Below are 20,099 nucleotides of genomic sequence, written 5' to 3' on the forward strand. Positions count from 1 at the left end.
CCCATATGGTCCCCCAAGACAGGAGCGACTTCTGAGTGCATAGCCAGAGTAACCCCTGAGCGTCACTGGGTGTGGCCCAAAAAACAAAAAAAACAACAAACAAACTAAAGATAGAGCAGGATAGTTGTTCTTCAAAGCTAAAATAGCTAATGTGTTTTCAATACTAAAAAAATGACAAGGGCCAGAGATATAAATAAGATAGCATGTAGGGCACTTGTCTTGCATGAAGCTAACCTGAAGTCAATCCCTGGCCTCCTACAAAGACTCTCCCAAGTACCACCAGGAGTGACCTATGAGCAAAGAGCCAGGAGTAAGAACTGAAAACAGTGATGTACAGCCCAAAAATAAAATAAAATAAATAAAAATCTTTAAGCAACAATTTCTAGGGACCCAGTGAGATAGCTTAAGTAGAACATACACCTAGCATATACTGGACCCTCATTCAATCCTCCAAAGCCAAAAGCCTTTTCCCTACTTCCAGCACTGCCAGGACAGAGCTGGTAGCTCCTAGATACCTCCCAGCCTGAGCATGGTACTGGGTACACTCAACAATCAGGCTGGCAGGTCTATAAAAAAAAAAAAAAATAAAATAGCTCAAAGGTTCTGAGAAGTAAGCTACTTGCTTTGCACACAGACAGCTTAGGTCAATTACTGATATCCCATTTGGTCCCTGGAGTACCTCCAGAAGTGATTCCTAAGTGTAGAGCCAGTAGTAAATCTGAGTATTGTCAAAATAAACAAACAAATTAATAATAATAATAATCCCATCTAATTGAAAACAAACAAGTTGGGCTTTGGGGGTGTGTGCAAGAGGAGGTGGACTACACCTGGATATGCTTACTCAAGCTTACCCATGGTGATGCTTCAGGAATAGAAGTGGAGTCCACTGCCTGTAAGGCAAGTACTTTATCCCCTGTATTAGCTCTCTAGTCCTTTAAATAAGTTGTGTGTATGGGGGAGGGGAAGTGTTGGTGCTTTCTTTCTTTCTTTGGGCCACACCAGCAGTGCTCAGGATAAACCATATGTAGTACTGGGAATCAAAGCTGGGCTGGCCACATGCAAGGTAGTCTTCCTACCAGTCATATTACTCTGACCACTCTAATATTTTTTTAAATAAGCGCCTCATTACAAAATCAAATGACAGAGAATACAGCAATATCCCATATATCCTAACTAAAGTTGCTTTAAAAAGCGACTTTCCAAATTACTTTTTTTTTTTTTTTTTTTGGTTTTTGGGCCACACCTGGCGTTGCTCAGGGGTTACTCCTGGCTGTCTGCTCAGAAATAGCTCCTGGCAGGCACGGGGGACCATATGGGCACCGGGATTCGAACCAACCACCTTAGGACCTAGATCGGCTGCTTGCTAGGCAAACGCCGCTCTGCTATCTCTCCGGGCCCTCCAAATTACATTATTATAAGATTATTTCCCATTAAATACTCCTACCATATTGACAGTAAGTATATCTTTAAAACACACAGCTCTAAATAGAAAAAGAAGAAACTAAAAACAAAAAAAGTCAGAATACAGAGGTCCTCGGATGCAAAGTGCCTTGCACATGTAAGGACCTGGATTTGATTCTTAGCATTGCCCACATTGCAAAATGCAACCACTGCACCACAATGATGATCCCCTGTCAGTACCAACACCACAACTACCAACCACAAAAACAATGGAAGACAAAAAAAAAACCTAACAACAACATAACTATCACCAACAAAACAATATAAGAACAAATAAATAAAAATTCAGAATAAAAATCTTTAATGTGAATATTCATGACTTCCTACAGAGCAGAATAAATTGGTGAATACCACTTTCTAGTATACAATTAGTATACAATTTTCTAATATACAACAATACAGTTGTATATTACTGAATTTTCTTTATTAAAGCTACTAAGTCGACTTTCCAAACTGTCTACTTTTTCTCTACTTGTCAAAACCTGTTTACTTAAATTATAAAAAAGGAGAAGTACTGAGGATATGACACAAGCTGACATAGACAAGGCCCAGAGTTTGAACCCTGATACCACATGCCCCACCAGGACCAATATGTGTAGTTTTGGTGGTCTCGTTAGCATTGGTCTGAAACTCTGATCCAGGAGGAGATCCTGGTCTCCCAATACCACTGACTGAGACCTCTATTATGAACAACCTTGTAACCATGATGTTTAAATAAAAAACTATATTAGAAAAAGAAAATGAAAAAGAAAGAAGGAAGGAAAGGATAGGAAAGAAAGAAAGAAAGAAAGAAAGAAAGAAAGAAAGAAAGAAAAGAAAGAAAAAGAAAGAAAAAGAAACAAAAAGAAAGAAAGGAAGAAAGGAAAGAAAGAAAGAAAGAAAGAAAAGAAAGAGAGAGAAGGAAGGAAGGAGAGAAGAAGAAAGAAAGAAAGAAAGAGAAGGAAGGAAAGGAAGGAAGGAAGGAAGGAAGGAAGGAAGGAAGGAAGGAAGGAAGGAAGGAAGGAAGGAAGGAAGGAAGGAAGGAAGGAAGGAAGGAAGGAAGGAAGGAAAGAGAGAGAAAGGAAGGAAGGAAGGAAGGAAGGAAGGAAGGAAGGAAGGAAGGAAAGGAAGGAAGGAAGACAGAAAGAAAGAAAGACAGAAAGAAAGACGAAAGAAAGAAAGACGAAAGAAAGAAAGAAAGAAAGAAAGAAAGAAGAAAAGAAAGAAAGAAAGAAAGAAAAGAAAGAAAGAAAGAAAGAAAGAAAGAAAGAAAGAAGAAAGAAAGAAAGAAAGAAAGAAGAAGAAAGAAAGAAAGAAAGACGAAAGAAAGAAAGAAAGAAAGAAAGAAGAAAGAAGAAAGAAAGAAAGAAAGAAGAAAGAAAGAAAGAAAGAAAGAAAGAAAGAAAGAAAAGAAAGAAAGAAAGAAAGAAAGAGAGAGAGAGGAGAGAGAGAGAGAAAGAAAGAAAGAAAGAAAGAAAGAAAGAAAGAAAGAAAGAAAGAAAGAAAGAAAGAAAGAAAGAAAGAAGAGAGAGAGAGAGGAGGAAGAAAGAGAAGGAAAGAAAGAAAGAAAGAAAGAAAGAAAGAAAGAAAGAAAGAAGAAGAAAGAAGAAAGAAAAGAAAGAAAGAAAGAAAAGAAAGAAAGAAAGAAAGAAAGAAAGAAAGAAAGAAAGAAAAGACAAGAAAGAAAGAAAGAAAGAAAGAAAGAAAGAAAGAAAGAAAGAAAGAAAGAGAAAGAGAGAGAGGAAAGAAAGAAGGAAAGAAAAGGGGGCCGGGCGGTGGTGCTGGAGGTAAGGTGCCTGCCTTACCTGCGCTAGCCTAGGAGACGGACCGCGGTTCGATCCCCCGGCGTCCCATATGGTCCCCCAAGCCAGGAGCGACTTCTGAGCGCATAGCCAGGAGTAACCCCTGAGCGTTACCGGGTGTGGCCCAAAAACCAAAAAAAAAAAAAAAAAAGGAAGGAAAGAAAGGAAAAGAAAGAAGAAAGAAAGAAAGAAAGAAGAAAGAAAGATAGAAAGAAAGAGAAAGAAAGAAAGAGAAAGGAAAAGAAAGAAGAAAGAAAGAAAGAAAGGAAAAGAAAGAAGAAAGAAAAAGAAATAGAAAGAAAGAAAGAAGAAAGAGAGAAAGAAGAGAGAGGAAAGAAAGAAAGAAAGAAAGAAAGAAGAGAAAAAGAAAGAAAGAAGAGAAAAAGAAAGAAAAGAAAAGAGAAAAAGAAAGAAGTAAAGAAAGAAAGAAAGAAAGAAAGAAAGAAAGAAAAAGAAAGAAAGAAAAAGAAAGAAAGAAAAGAAAGAAGAGAAAAAGAAAGAAAGGAAGAGAGAAGAAAGAAAGAGAGAGAGAGGAAAGAAAGAAGAGGAAAGAAGAAAAGGAAAGAAGAAAGAAAGAAAGAAAGTAAGAAAGAAAGAAAGAAAGAAAGAAAGAAAGAAAAAAGAAAGAGAAGAAAGAAAGAAAGAAAGAAAGAAAAGAAAGAAAGAAAGAAAGAAAGAAAGAAAGAAAGAAGAAAAAAAGAAAGAAAGAAAAGAAAGAAAGAAAGAAAAGAAAAGAAAGAAAGAAATAAAGAAAGAAAAAAGAAAGAAAGAAAGAAATGCAATGACCCCAGTTTGAGCCCTGGCACTGCATATATTCCTCTGAGCACTGCCATTTATGACCCCTAAGTACAGCCAGGAGTAGCCCAAGAGCACAATCAGGTGTGGCCCATTGTCCTACTAAAAAGTATGAACTTGCCATATTACCTACATCAAATTCCATTCATATCAGAAAGTACCATACTCTCACTTTAACATGTTATCATGAATCATCTCCTAAAACAAACCCTTTTGTGCAGTCACTGTTTTAAAAGGTGCAATAATTTGCTATATAATTAACCCCAGTGATACTGGGTTAATATCTCTACAAGGGCCACTGAAAACCTGATTGATCCTTAACTACTTTGTTCAGCTCTGATAAGATTATTTCACTAACAATAAATTTTCTTACCTCCTGTGTGGTTTCCAAGGTACGAATTCTTTTTTTCTCTACTTGAAAATCATCATTTTCATCTCTATAAGCAGAAGCTTGTTTCTTGGCAGACAACTTTGCAGCCAGTGAAGTTCTTTTGGGCGAGTCTTACATAAGAAATTATTAAAAATCAGCATAAATTATGTACACATAGGCAATTTTTAAAGAAAGATGAAATCAAGATAGCAATATTTTTATTCAAAAATTGTCAAGACAGTTTGGCACTTGTCTTGCAGACAGCTCAACCTGGTTAAATCAAGGGCACTATTTATATACATTAGAACCATCTCTCCCATTTCTTCCATTAAGGGCAATGTTTCCTTGTTGCGTTTTTGCCTAGATAATCTATCCAGCATTGACCATGTAGTGTTAAAGTTCCCTACAACTGTTGTGTTGCTGTTAATATCTTCATGTCTGTTAGCATTTGTTTTAAATATCTTGATATTCCATCAGTAGAAGCATAATTTTATTTTTCTGTTTTTGGGCCACACCCGGCTGTGCTCGGGGGTTATTCCTGGCTATCTGCTCAGAAATAGCTCCTGGCAGGCATGGGGGGACCATATGGGACACCGGGATTCGAACCAACTACCTTAGGTCCTGGTTCGGCTGCTTGCAAGGCAAACACCGCTGAGCTATCTCTCCGGGCCCAGAAGCATAATATTTATAAAACTGAGTTCTTCTAGAAGTATTGATCTCTTGATCATTCCCCAGGCTGGAACAATAAGTACAACAGGTAGGGTGCTTGCCTTACACAAGACTGACCCGAGTTCAATCTCATTGTCCCATATGGACCCAGATGCCTGCTAAGAATAATTTCTGAGTGCAGAGCCAGGAATAACCCATCAGCGCTGCTGGATGTGGCCCAACAAGCAAAAAACAAAAAAAAATGACCATTCTAGGCTAGAGCAACAGTGCAGTAGGTAGGGCAATTACCTTCCCTGCAGCCAACCTGGGTTCAATTCCCAGGACCATACTTCCCCTAAGCCCATCAGGAGTAAGCCCTAAGTACAATCATATGTGATCCTAAACAAAACAAAATGACCATCCCCACTTTTTATAGTCTTTTTAAATCTGATATTTATGTTGTCTGATAAAAGTATGGCGAGTCCAACCTTTTTTTTTTTTTGGTTTTTGGTTTTTGGGCCATACCCGGCGATGCTCAGGGGTTACTCCTGGCTGTCTGCTCAGAAATAGCTCCTGGCAGGCACGGGGGACCATACTGGACACCGGGATTCAAACCAACCACCTTAGGTCCTGGATCGGCTGCTTGCAAGGCAAACGCCGCTGTGCTATCTCCCCAGCCCGAGTCCAACCTTTTTAAGGGACTTGCCTGTAAGACCCAGACTTTGACTTGAGCACATGTTTACCAAGATTGTTGAAATGTGTCTCCTCTTCTAGGCTGCAGAAAGTTGGGTTCAGTTTTCTGACCCAACCTGCCATTCTGTCTCTTGATTGTCTAGTTCAGACTATTGACAGTGAATGAAATTATTGAGATGAAGAGAATGTATTACTATCATTTTGTAGAAGTTATATTTGTGAAGTCTGTTTTGTCTTAAAACTCTTTTAATGTTTCTTATAAAACTGGTTTCTAACAATGCTGTTCATTCATGAAGACTTGTATTATTTCTTCAAATCTGAATAATAATCAAGTTGGATAGAGTATTCTTGGTGAGGTGTTCATTTCAGGTAAGTTTTTATTTTTATTTTATTTTATTTTTTTATTTTTTTGGTTTTTGGGCCACACCCAGCAGTGCTCAGGAGTTACTCCTGGCTGTCTGCTCAGAAATAGCTCCTGGCAGGCACGGGGGACCACATGGGACACCGGGATTCGAACCAACCACCTTAGGTCCTGGATCAGCTGCTTGCAAGGCAAACGCCGCTGTGCTATCTCTCCGGGCCCAAGTTTTTATTTTTATTTTGTTTTGTTTTACTCTATGTCACCATTCTCTTCAGATCTGTAGTGCCATTTAACAGATATGCTATTGTTGCTATGGGAGTTCCTTTATATGTAAGTTCCTTCTTTGATGTTGCTGCTTCCAATATTATCTTCCTATGTTTGGCTTTTGTCTGATTACAATGTTTCTTGGAAATTTTGGATTTATGCTATTTTTCACTTGGACTCTTTGGGTCTCTTGAATCTGGATGCATGAACTCAATTCTGGGAAATTCTTACCTATGATTTGTTTGACTATCAATTTTTCACTGAATTCACTTCCTTGTTCCTCAAGGATTACAATGATTTATATATTGTTCCTCTTGAACCATCCCATGGTTAACTAGCATACTCTTTATTTATTTCAGATTTTTTTCCATTTTCCATTATTTTCTAGGTTTCCTAAATCTCATCATTTTTTTTCTTCAGCTGTAACAGTACTCTGATGCTGAGGTCTACAACTGAGGTTTAATTTTATTTCTCTCACTTCTAATTATTGTTTCTTCATTTCCATTCTCATATTTTCTTATGCTTTACTTACCAAATACTTGTACCTTTTTTTTTGTTTTTTGGGCCACACCCGGCAGTGCTCAGGGGTACTTTTGGCTCTATGCTCAGAAATTGCTTCTGGCAGGCTCGGGGGACCATATGGGATGCCGGGATTCCAACCACCGTCATTCTACATGCAAGGCAAACTCCCTACCTCCATGCTATCTCTCTGGCTCCTGTATCTTTTTATTTTTTTTGACTCATTAAACATCTTCATTATGGTGTCTCTATAATAAATATCTGAGAGGTTACAGAGCTAGTTTGTGCCGGTAGAGCCTTCTGTGCTTCTTCATCCCTGAGCTTGAAAAGCTTCTATACAACTTGTCCACTACGTCTGCTGTGCTCTGATTGTAAATCTTTGTAGCTTGTTCCTCTGGAAGCTCTTCTGAGGGATGAGCCCGAGTGTTTCTCTTTTCCTACCCTCCAAGTCCTCTCTTGACAACTTTTTTGCTGTTTCTGGTTTAAGACCTTTTTTTTTAGGCCCACACCCAGTGATGGTCTGGGATTTCTCCTAGTTCTGCACTTGGGAATAACTCCTGATGGGCTCAAGGGACCATATAGGATACCAGGGATAGAAACAGGTTGGCCATGTACACAGCAAGTGCCCTATCCACTGTATGATTGCTCTAGCAATAATAATTCTCATGTAGGATACTGGTCTCAAATGCTCAGGCTAACTTATGAGAAAAAAATAAGGTTAATCAAGTTTATCTAAATTAGTTCAAGAACCAAGGTAAGAACAACAGATCCAAGTAAAAAAATATATAAGTTACCTTGACAAGCTGATGTGTCGATTCTTTCAGAAGGTGGCGTACTAGGGATGTTAAAATGATGTGAAGTTCCTTGGTTCACATCATTGTTTGAAAATTTCTTTGAATGGCATGTACAACAACAAGACAATGGCACTTCAGCTTTCTTACTTGATCCTTCATCAACTGGCTTCTCTGGAAAAAAAAATTTCTGTTTAAAATTTTTGGATATTAAAAAAAAAAAATTTTGGATATTAGGGCCAGCATGGTGGCGCTAGAGGTAAGGTGTCTGCCTTGCCAGCGCTAGCCTAGGACGGACCGCGGTTCAATCCCCTGGCTATGGTCCCCCAAGCCAGGAGCAACTTCTGAACGCATAGCCAGGCGTAACCCCTGAGCGTTACCAGGTGTGGCCCAAAAACAACCAAAACAATAAAATTTTGGATATTGGGGCCGGAGAGATAGCATGGAGGTAAGGCATTTGCCTTGTGTGCAGAAGGTCGGTGGTTCGAATCCTGGCATCCCATATGCCCCACCCCCCCAAGCCTGCCAGGAGCAATTTCTGAGCCTGGAGCCAGGAGTGACCACTGAGCGCTGCCAGTTGTGACCCAAAAACCAAAAAAAAAAATTTTTTTTTTTGGATATTTTGGTTTTGTTTCTGGGTCACACTCAGCAGCGCTCAGAGAATTATATGGGTTGTCAGAGATTGAATCCAGGCAAGTCATGTGCAAAGCAAGTGCCCATCAGCTGTCCTATTTCCTCAATCTCTACTTAAAAGTTTTTTTGTTTTTTTTTTTTTGGTTTTTGGGTCACATTTGGCGGCACTCGGACATTACTCCTGGCGGACTCGGAGGACCATATGGGATGCCAGGATTCAAACCGGGTTCTGTCCTGTGTTGGCCGTGTGCAAGGCAAATGCCTTATTGCTGTGCTATCACTCCAGCCCCTACTTAAAAATTTTTTTGGTTTTGGTTTTGGTTTTTGGGTCACACCCGGCAGCACTCAGGGGTTACTCGTGGCTGGACACTCAAATTGCTCCTGGCAGGCTCGGGGGACCATATGGGATGTCAGGATTAGAAACACTGTCTTTCTGCATGCAAGGCAAACTCTCTACCTCCATGCTATCTCTCCGGCCCCCATGTACCCTGAAATTTATTAAAATACAAAGCTTGGAAAATTAAAAGCCTATAGGTTATTCTTCTTTTAAAGCATTTTGTTAACTTTATTGATTAATTGATTGATTGATTGGTTTTCGGTCCACACCCAGTGGTGCTCAGGGGCTACTCCTGGCCCTGCACTCAGAAATCGCTCCACACCCCCCTTGGGGGCCAGAGAGATAGCATAGCAGTAGGGCATTTGCCTTGCACGCAGCCAATACAGGAAGGTGATTCAAATCCCAGCATCCCATATGGTACCCTATGCCTGCCAGGAGCAATTTCTGAACACAGAGCTAAGAGTAACCTCTGAGCACCATGTGACCCAAAAAACAAAAAAAAATTAAATTAAAAAAAAGACACATAACTTGGGGGTCAGAGTGGGCCGGAGTGATAGCACAGCGCTAAAGCATTTGCCTTGCATGTGGCCGACCAGGGATGGACCTGGATTTGATCCCTAGAATCCCATCTAGTCCTCCAGGTCTGCCAGGAGCAATTTTATTTTTTTATTTATTTTTTATTTTTTTGGTTTTTGGGCCACACCTGGTGATGCTCAGGGGTTACTCCTGGCTCTATGCACAGAAATTTCTGTGCACAGAAATCGCTCCTGGCTTGGGGAACCATATGGGATGCTGGGGATCAAACCAAGATCCTTCCTGGGTCAGCCTCTTACAAGGCAAATGCCCTACCACTGCGCTATTGCTCACATAGGAGCGAGTTCTGAGAGCACAGCCAGGAGTAACACTGAGCACTGCTGGGTATGGCCCCAAAACAAAATAAAACAAAAGAAGATTAAAAAAAAAAAAAAAAAAGGAAGATATATAGCTTATTATAATGAATCTTTTTTTTTTTTTTTTTTTGGTTTTTGGGCCACACCTGGTGATACTCAGGGGTTATTCCTGACTATGCACTCAGAAATCACTCCTGGCTTGGGGGACCATATGGGACACCGAGGGATTAAACTGTGGTCCATCCTAGGCTAGTGTGGGTAAGGCAAATGCCTTACCACTTGCGCCACCACTCCAGCCCCTTATTATAATGTATCTTAACAGAAGATATTGCAGGGATAAGAGAAAATAACTTTCTTTTCTGTTTGTTTTGTTTTGGGTTTTTGGGCCACACCCAGTGGCACGCAGGGGTTACACCTGGCTCTGCATTCAGAAATAGCTCTTGGCAGGCTTGGAGAGACCATCTGGGATGCCAGGAATGGAATGCAGGTCCTTCCTGGGTCAGCCGCATGCAAGGCAAACGTCCTAACCGCTGTGCTCTCTCCAGCCCGAAACTAACTTTCTTTGATAGATTCTAGGTTCCATCCCCAACACACAGACATAAAAATCAAGAAACATCTTAAAGGAGAAAATTAGCTAGAACATGGTTGAACCATTCTAGGCAAAAAGTTGTTATTGATAGCATTTTTCACATAGATTTTTCAGGCCCAAATAAGCAATAAAAATACCAGTCAGCTACTTACCACTTAAAGACTGTTGCCATGCTAAAGCAGAACAAAGTAAAGCTAAGCTTTTCCCACTTCCTGTGGGGCTCTCCAACAAACAATGTTGTTTACTGTTTAATCCTCTGACGATCTATGACCACAAAAATAAAAATAAGTTCATCATTTACTTCAATAGGGATTCTTTTTATCAGAACTATAAATATAACTAAGAGAAGTAAGGTTATACAATTCAGGAAGTATGGGACCAGAGAGATAGGACATCAGGTAGGGCATTTGCTTTGCACTCAACTGATCCGGGTTCAATTCACATGGCATCCCATATGGTCCCCTGAGCCTGCCAGAAGTGATGTCTGAGCACAGAGACTGGAGTAACCCTTGAGCACTACTGGGTGTGACCCAAAAGCAAAAACAAAAATGATTCAGGAAGCACAGCAATAAAGAACTGGAGTTGGGGGCCGGGTAGGTGGCGCTGGAGGTAAGGTGTCTGCCTTGCAAGCGCTAGCCAAGGAAGGACCGCGGTTCGATCCCCCGGTGTCCCATATGGTCCCCCCAAGCCAGGGGCGATTTCTGAGCACATAGCCAGGAGTAACCCCTGAGCGTCAAACGGGTGTGGCCCAAAAACCAAAAAAAAAAAAAAAAAGAACTGGAGTTACATTAAATTTAGGCTTTTATTCCTACTACTGTGCTCTGAAATTACATGGCCATATGATCCAATACAGTGGGCAGGGATGTGGCTCAGTCATCTAGCTCATGCCCTGCATGTATAAAGTCTTGGATTGGATCCTCAACACACTGACCCTCAATACTCCCACTATACATATACATATATATGCACACAAGTCTATCAAACACACAAAAAATAGTTCATGCATTAATTATGCAAGCATAGCATCATCAATTTTATAAAATTAGAATACACTAGCAACTTAATGAAAAAGTCATGGTGGATACTAGTGGCAACATAAACTGTTGCACTCACTTACTATAGGAAGGAACAATTTCTAATTAAATCCTAGATACCCAAATTCAATAAGTTCAGTCCTATGTAAATACCTATTTCAAGGGCCAGAGCAACAACCCAGTGGGTAGAGCTTTTGCCTTGCACTTGGCTGATGCTGGTTCTATTCCCAGCATCCCATATAGTCCCCTGAGCCTGCCAGGAGTGATTCCTGAGCTACAGAGCCAGGAGTAACCCTTGAGCACTGCTAAGTGTGCCCCCCCCAAAAAAAATACCTAATTCATTTGTACCTGAACATAAGAAACCATGCATAAGAAAGCTCATAGAAAAGGGATGGGTGTTAGACATTGTATGACTGAAACTCAATCAGGAACAACTTTGTAACGATATATATATATATATATATATAGGTTTTTGGGTCACATCCAGCGGTGCTCAGAGGTTATTCCTGGCTCTGTGCTCAGAAATTACTCCTGGCATGCTCGGGGGACCATATGGGATGCCGGAATTCGAACCACCGACCTTCTGCATGCAAGGCAAACGCTTTACCTCCATGCTATCACTACGGCCCCTTTGTAACTATATTTTATGGTGATTCAATTAGAAAAGAAAGATAGCTCTTTTTGTTTTGTTTTGTTTTGGTTTGTTTTTTGGGCCACACCCGGTGACGCTCAGGGGTTACTCCTGGCTATGCGCTCAGAAGTTGCTCCTGGCTTAGGGGACCATATGGGAAGCCGGGGGATCGAACTGTGGTCCGTCCAAGGCTAGCGCAGAAAAGGCAGGCACCTTACCTCTAGCGCCACCGCCCAGCCCCAGAAAGAGAGCTCTTAACTCACGGCTAAGAGTGATCCCTGAGTATAAAGCCAAGAGTAAATCTTAAGAAGAAGTAAGCATGGCCCAAATATACCAAACATAAATTAAAAAGTATTTTAAAAGTATGCAGTGTAAATGGTAGTCAACAGAAAACAAAATTCTGGGGTTGGCAGGGTGCTTGCCTTGCACACAACCAATCTGGGTTGGATCCCCATCATCCCACATGGTCACCTGAGCACTGCCATTGAGTAATTCCTTAGTGCAGTCAGGAGTAACCCCTAAGCACAGCCAGCTAGTGCTCTCTCTCTCTCTCTCTCTCTCTCTCTCTCTCTCTCTCTCTCTTTCTTTTTTTTTTTTTTTGGGGGCCACACCCGGTGGTGCTCAAGGGTTACTCCTGGCTGTCTGCTCAGAAATAGCTCCTGGCAGGCACGGGGGACCATATGGGACACCAGGATTCGAACCAACCACCTTAGCTCCTGGATCGGCTGCTTGCAAGGCAAACGCCGTTGTGCTATCTCTCCATCTCTCCCTCTCTCTCTTAACACAGCCAGCTATCTCTCTTTCTCTCTCTCTCTCCATCCCTCTCTCTCTCACACACACAAATTTTGGTATTCATACAAGTAATATAAATATTAAAAAATATTTAAGATTGATCAACAATCAAAAGAGTTACTTCTTTGGGCAAGACAGGGGAAGGGAACAACTCTTTGGTGCTTAGGGGATCATACACAAGTGCTTACCTCCTTTACTCTGTACTATCTCTCTACCCCAACATTTTAAAAATAACATTAAACAGGCCCAGAGATAATACAGGGAATAAGTCACTAAGCATTGCCAAGTGTGACCCAACCTCTACAACAACAATAAGTGATAAGTAAATAAAATGAGTTCTCAGTGTCTGAAGAGACCTAGAACAACAAGCAAAGCCCATATTTTGCATGTGGAAACCTGTGTTTGATTCCTTGGACTGTGTGCCCCCATAGGCACCGTCAAAGTGATCTCTGAATACAGAATCAGAAGTAGTCCGTAGGCCTCACCAAAGGTGAAAAGAAAAATTAAGATAGGGGCCAGAGGGGCCGGGTGGTGGCGCTAGAGGTAAGGTGCCTGCCTTACCTGCGCTAGCCTTGGACGGACCGCGGTTCGATCCCCTGGCATCCCATATGGTCCCCCAAGCCAGGAGCGACTTCTGAGCACATAGCCAGGAGTAACCCCTGAGCATCACCGGGTGTGGCCCAAAAACCAAAAAAACAAAAAAAACAAAAAAAAAAAAAGATAGGGGCCAGAGCAATAGCACAGCAGTAGGATGTTTGTCTTGCATGTGGCAGACCCGGGACAGACTCAGGTTCAATTCCCAGCATCTCATATGGTCCCCCTAACGTCCTAGGAGTGATTTCTGAGCGCAGAGCCAGGAATAACTCAAGCACCACTGGGTGTGGCCAAAAAAAAAAAAAAACAAAAAAAAATAAAAGGATGGCGCCGGAGAGGTGGCGCTAGAGGTAAGGTGTCTGCCTTGCAAGTGCTAGCCAAGGAAGGACTGCGGTTCGATCCCCCCCACGCCCCCCCGGCGTCCCATATGGTCCCCTCAAGCCAGCGGCAATTTCTGAGCACTAAGCCAGGAGTAACCCCTGAGCATCAAATGGGTGTGGCCCTCCCCCCCAAAAAAAAAGAAAAAAAGAAAAGGAAAGAAAAGAAGAAAATAAAAAAAAAAAGAAACTAAGGTAAGCAAATATATTCCTATGAATTTTAGGCATTGTAAATTATCATGTAAAATTTAAAAATATGTAAAGGATGGGACCAGAGTGATAGCACAGTGGTAGGGCATTTGCCTTGTACGTGGCTGACCCAGAACAAGACGTGGGTTCAATTCCTGACATCCCATATGGTTCCCCAAGCCGGGAGCGATTTCTGAGCACATAGCCAGGAGTAACCCCTGAGCATCACCGGGTGTGACCCAAAAACACCAAAAAAAAAAAAAAAAGGAAAGAAAAATACATTAGGGCCAAAGATATAGCACAGGAGTAGGGTATTTGCATGAAATGCAAAGTGAAGGGGCCTGCGAGGTGGCGCTAGAGGTAAGTTGTCTGCCTTGCAAGCACTAGCCAAGGAAAGATCACGACCTCGGTTCAGCGGTTCAATCCCCCGTGTCCCATATGGTCCCCCAAGCCAGGGGCAATTTCTGAGCGTTTAGCCAGGAGTAACCCCTGAGCATCAAACGGGTGTGGCCCAAAAAACAACAACAACAACAAAAATGAAATACAAAGTGAAGCAAGAAAACTCTCTTCAACAAGTGGTGTTGGGAAAATTGGTCAACCACAAACAAATAAATGAATTCAAACCTCTCTTTATCACCATGCACAAAGGTCAAATCAAAATGATTAAAGACCTTGATATCAGGGGCTGGGCGGTGGCGCTAGAGGTAAGGTGCCTGCCTTACCTGCGCTAGCCTAGGACGGACCGCGGTTCGATCCCCCGGCATCCCATATGGTCCCCCAAGCCAGGAGCGACTTCTGAGCGCATAGCCAGGAGTAACCCCTGAGCGTCACCGGGTGTGGCCCAAAAAAAAAAAGACCTTGATATCAGACCCAAAACCATAAGGTACACAGAGGAAAATGTAGGCAAGGAGGAAACATCACTCCAAGCAAGTGGAAGAAAAGATAAACAAATGAGAGTACAAAATGAGACAAAATGAGAACCTTCTACACTTCAAAGGAAACAGTGGCTAGGATATAAAAGTCACCCACAAAAAAGGAGAAACTATTCACCCAATACCCATCAGATAAGGGGCTAACATCTAAGATATACAAAGTACTACCAGAACTAATCATCAGATAGAAATCAAAACAATGAGGTATCATCTTACACCACAGAGATTGGCACACATCACAAAGAAAAAGAACAATCAGTGCTGGTGTGGATGTGGAGAAAAAGAGACTCCCATTCACAGCTGGTGGGAATGCCATATAGTGTAGCCTTTCTGGAAAATAATATGGATACCTCTCAAAAAAAGAAAAATGGACCATATGATCCAGCAACACCACTCCTAGGGATATACCCTAGGAACACAAAAACACAATACAAAAATTCCCTGTTCACTCCTGTGTTCATTACAGCACTATTTTCAATAGCCAGAATTTGGAAACAGCCCAGGTGCCCAACAACAGATGAGTAGCTAAAGAAACTGTGGTATATCTATACAATAAAATACTATGCAGCCATTAGGAAAAATGAAGTCATGAAGTTTGCTTATACATGGATAGAAATTATTATGCTGAGTGAAATGAGTCAGAGGGAGGGGAATAAATATTAAATAATCACACTCATTTGCAGGATATAAGAAAAATTAAAGGTAGTCAAGTAATAATATCCAGAGACAATAAAAATAAGGATCAGGAGGACCAGTCCATGGTAGGAAGCTTGCTACAAAGAACTGTGAGCTCAGTTAGGGTAAAGACAACTATGAAAATGATAGTTGGAACTGATCACTCTGGATAAGAACAGGGTGCTTGGGCCCGGAGAGATAGCACAGCAGCGTTTGCCTTGCAAGCAGCCGTTCCAGGACCAAAGGTGGTTGATTTGAATCCTGGTGTCCCATATGGTCCCCCATGCCTGCCAGGAGCTATTTCTGAGCAGACAGCCAGGAGTAACCCCTGAGCATCGCCGGGTGTGGCCCAAAAAGGAAACCAAAAAAAAAAAAAAAAAAAAGAACAGGGTGCTTAAAGATGATAAAGTGATATGCATGATACACTTTTGTTAACCACAAAGATGATACCCCTTTATTATCAACAAACAAAGTCAGTGTCAAAAAGGAAAGAGAAAGAGAGAGTAAGAGAGAGAGAGAAGTAAAATTCCTGCCCCAGTGGCATTGGAGCAGGAGACTGGAGACACTGGTGGAGAGAAATGTGCACTGCTAAAGGGTGGTGTATATCCTATGCCTGAAAGTCAATCATAAACAATTTTGTAACTAGGATGCTTAAATAATTGTTTAAAAATTTCAAAAAGGGGGCTGGAGAGATAGCATGGAGGTAAGGCATTTACCTTTCATGCAGAAGGTCATTGGTTCGAATCCCGGCATCCCATATGGTCCCCCGTGCATGCCAGGAGCAATTTCTGAGCGCGGAGCCAGGAAAAACCCCTGAGCACTGCCGGGTGTGACCCAAAAAAAAAAAAAAAAAATTCAAAAAGAGGGGCCGGAGAGGTAGCATGAAGGTAGGGCGTTTGCCTTGCATGCAGAAGGACGGTGGTTCAAATCCCGGCATCCCATATGATCCGCGAGTCTGCCAGGAGCGATTTCTGAGCATAGAGCCAGGAGTAACCCCTGAGCGCTGCTGGGAGTGGACCCCCCCCAAAAAAAAAAAAAACTAAAAAAACAAAAAAAAAAATTTCAAAAAGAAAACCTATCAATTTAGTAAATAGAAGTTTCATGAAATAACATTTTCCAAAATATTTTCCTTTAGCCCATAAACACACATATATCTATTTATTAGCAGTGATCAGTATTATTTTCCCAAAGGTTAGATGTTCCTTAAGGAATTCAGCAAATATTTGCTGTTATTTTTGTTTGGGGTCAAACCCAGTGGTGCTCCTTACTCTAACTCTGTGCTCAGGGATTACTCCTAGCAGGCTACGGAAACATATGTGGTGACAGAGATCAAACCTAGGTCAGCAGTATACAAGGCAAATGCCCAAACTGCTGTATCATCACTCTGGACCCAAACCCAGCAAATACCATTAAATGATTTACTAAATAATAAGATAAATGAAGCCACAAATGCAGTATAAGTTGTGAATTATAAACTTTTGAATAAGGACTTAAAATAACTGGAAAATACTTACAGAATTCATCATAGCAAGCTGTGATGGATATGCTTTACAAGGAAAATTAATCTTCACCCCACCAATTGTATATTCAGATCTTACTGAAGACATGTTTCTTTTTTTACTTCAGAATTCTATCTGCAATAGAAAAAAAATCAGTATAGTAACAATGAAAGGAAATCAAATTTTCAAAACTACAACAAATCTAAAAGTAAACACTGGAATTAATAAACACCTAAATATAAGCAAAAAACTTCCTGGTCTTATAAAGCACAGTGGTTGAAAGTATGTCTTAAATTTGAATGTGACTGGAAAATAAGATGCAAATGTAAATCTATATACCTATACTGTTAAATATGTAGCTGTGTGACTCTGGGCAAATCCTTAACTTTTCTAGTACTCAAGGCTTTAGTATATTTGCTTGGAAAATAATCATAATAATAGTATTTAACTTATAAGATCTTTGTAAAAATTTCATGAACAAAAGATATAAAGGGGGCCAGAGAGATAGCACAGCAGTAGGGCGTTTGCCTTGCACACAGCCGACCCAAGACAGACAGACAGTAGTTCGAATCCCAGCATCCCATATGGTCCCCCAAGCATGCCAGGAGCAATTGCTGAGTGCAGCGCCAACTCCTGAACACCACCGGATGTGACCCAAAAAAACAAAAACCAAAAGCCAAAAAAAAAGGTACAAGAGGCACCAGAGTGATAGCAGTACAGGTAGGACTTTTGCCTTGCACATGGCCAACCTGGATTCCCATATGGTCCCTCAAGCCTACCAGGAGTGATTTCTGAACACAGAGTCAGGAATAACCTGAGAATTGCCAGGTGTGGCCCAAATAAACAAACAAAAAACAATATTTAAAAAAAATTTAAAAAGAGGGGCAGAAGAAACAGCACAGTGGTAAGGCATTTGCCTTGCATGCAGCCAACACAGGATGGATGGTGGTTCAAATCCTGGCGTCCCATATGGTCTCCAGGAGCGATTTCTGAGCACAGAGCCAGGAGTAACTCTTGAGCGGCGCTAGGTGTGACCCAAAATCCAAAAAAAAAAAAAAAAATAGATACAAAGGTCCAGAAAAAATGTGAGCTCCTATAAAAATTTAGATTAGATGTAATCAATCTATAATTAACAAGATTACTCCATAGTACCACCTTATCCTTTTAGTCTTCACCTTTCTGTTTCCTTTCTACAATCTCCCATTTGGAAGGAAATAGCAAGAAAGTAGTTAGGAGGTTCAAGTCTAGATCAGGTTAACAGCCTCTCAGACAAATCCCTTGAATTTGCTTCTTAAGTTAAGATCCAGCTTAAGGGGCTGAAGAGAGCACAAGAGGCTAAGTGGCCTGGGAAGACACAGTTCATCTCAGGCAAAGTGGAGTAACCCCTGAGTACTAGGTATGACCCCCAAGCAAAAAGATCCTGCTCTGTAATACCTCTAAGCTTAAAGAGACTACACCTTGGCATTGAGTAGATGTAGAATAATCCCTATTTAAAGGTTGATAGGGTATAAAGGAAAGAAAATGGACATTGGTAAATGGAAGTCTGAATTCCACGGTGTGACTCGTGACTCGGGGTGGAATTCTCAGCACATGTCTTCAACTGTGGGATGGAGTTTCCTATCTACCAGAATGTTTTTATAAAAGCAAGGCACACAGGGGCCAGAGAGATAGCATGGAGATAAGGCATTTGCCTTTCATGCAGAAGGTCGGTGGTTCGAATCCCGGCATCCCATATGGTCCCCTAAGCCTGTGAGGAGCAATTTCTGAGCGTAGAGCCAGGAGTAACCCCTGAGCGCTGACAGGTGTGACCCGAAAACCAAAAAAAAAAAAAAAAGCAAGGCACAAAGCTAAGCAATAAGATAATGACCCATGTAAGGTGCCTAAACTCCACTATCTGGCAGAAGCAATCCGCTTTCCTCTCCAACTCTTCATCACCTTCTAGCCCAGACCCATGAAACTGGTGTAGCCTCTTGATACTGCAAGAAACTTCCTGAAGAGTTCATAGGACAGTTATCAACTGGAGATTTCTGTATAATGGTAACAAAATAGTATTCAATATGGGAGACTGAAGGAATACTTAAAATCACAATCTAATCATGGAGCTGATAATCATCATCATTGTGTTCCAAAATTGTGTTTCAACTAAGAATCACTATTTAGGGGCTGGAGTGATAGCACTGTGGGTAGTGCGTTTGCCTTGCAGGTGGCAGACCCAAGTTCGACCCCGGGCATCCCATATTGTCCACGGAGCCTGCCAGGAGTAACACCACGTGAGCACCATCAGGTGTAGCCCCCAAACCCCAAAATAAATAAATGAATAAATCATCACTATTTAAGGTTATTTTCCTATCCCAATACTTTGTGCTTCGTTCTCAGAGCTGAGACTTGAAGACTGGACACTTCCCCAGGCACAATACTACCCCTAAAATCAAGGAAACCCACGCACCCCCACAGAAATGATGCCTTTTCCTCACACAGCAAATCACAGGAACTCCTACCCGCCAGCATTCAGCTCACAAAGCGAAGACAGGCTCCCAGCACGCCAGGTTTGCTTCCCCCATGCCTCCCTCCCTCCCTCAGCTGCGAACCCCAAAACTCTGGAGGTTCGAGGAGTTAGGTGAGAGAGAGAGAGAAGCCTTGGGCCCAGGCAGAAGACAAGTCTGGGGCAGGCTTGGCAGACTAACTTGCAGGACCCAAAGCCACCAAAGCCACGTTGACTCCGTGTCCTGGAAGAAAAGGAACCAGATTTCTGAAAGCCAAACTGGAGCGTGCAGCAGTCGCAGATTCCTTCCCACCTGGACGGATGGATGGATGGATGGATGGATAGACACTCTGCGCGGGCACCGGTCTTGGCCTTTGCTTTAGCTCCCCGCCGACAAATTCCCGCCTCCCGCCCCTTCGGCTCTGGACATCCAATCACGGGGCGAGTTCAAACAGCCAATGGGCTGCTGAGGCTAAAAGAAAAATAGTTCAATTAGCCAATCCTAGTTCCAAGCTCGGAGGGGAGAGGCGGGGCTAATATTCGGACACCCAATGGGAGTCTGGGAAGTCAGAGGGGCCTCTCGGTGCTTTGGTGGTACCGGAAGTGGCAGCAGGTTGACTTCTCAGTGAGCTAAACAAAGTTCTCTTCTGGGTTTTGAAAGCAGTGGGTTGGTCCAGTGCATCAGTGTTCTTGAAAATGAGGAAATGTATTACAATAATAAATAAATAATGATCAATTTATTATTCATGTATTATCATTCAT

The 20,099-nt window shown here is 41.8% G+C and overlaps 1 protein-coding gene across 1 annotated transcript in view; it reads right to left on the reverse strand.

Moving 5' to 3' along the window:
- BRIP1 (BRCA1 interacting helicase 1) overlaps positions 1–16,963 on the reverse strand; it is a 146,321-nt gene extending 129,358 nt beyond the window's left edge. The window contains 4 exon segments of the mRNA XM_049764629.1: positions 4,411–4,538; positions 7,687–7,857; positions 10,285–10,396; positions 16,871–16,963. Of these exon segments, the coding sequence (XP_049620586.1) occupies positions 4,411–4,538; positions 7,687–7,857; positions 10,285–10,396; positions 16,871–16,963 (504 nt within the window).
- Between the last annotated feature and the right edge of the window lie 3,136 nt (positions 16,964–20,099).

Source organism: Suncus etruscus, chromosome 1 (assembly GCF_024139225.1).
Source record: "Suncus etruscus isolate mSunEtr1 chromosome 1, mSunEtr1.pri.cur, whole genome shotgun sequence".
NCBI lineage: Eukaryota > Metazoa > Chordata > Mammalia > Eulipotyphla > Soricidae > Suncus > Suncus etruscus.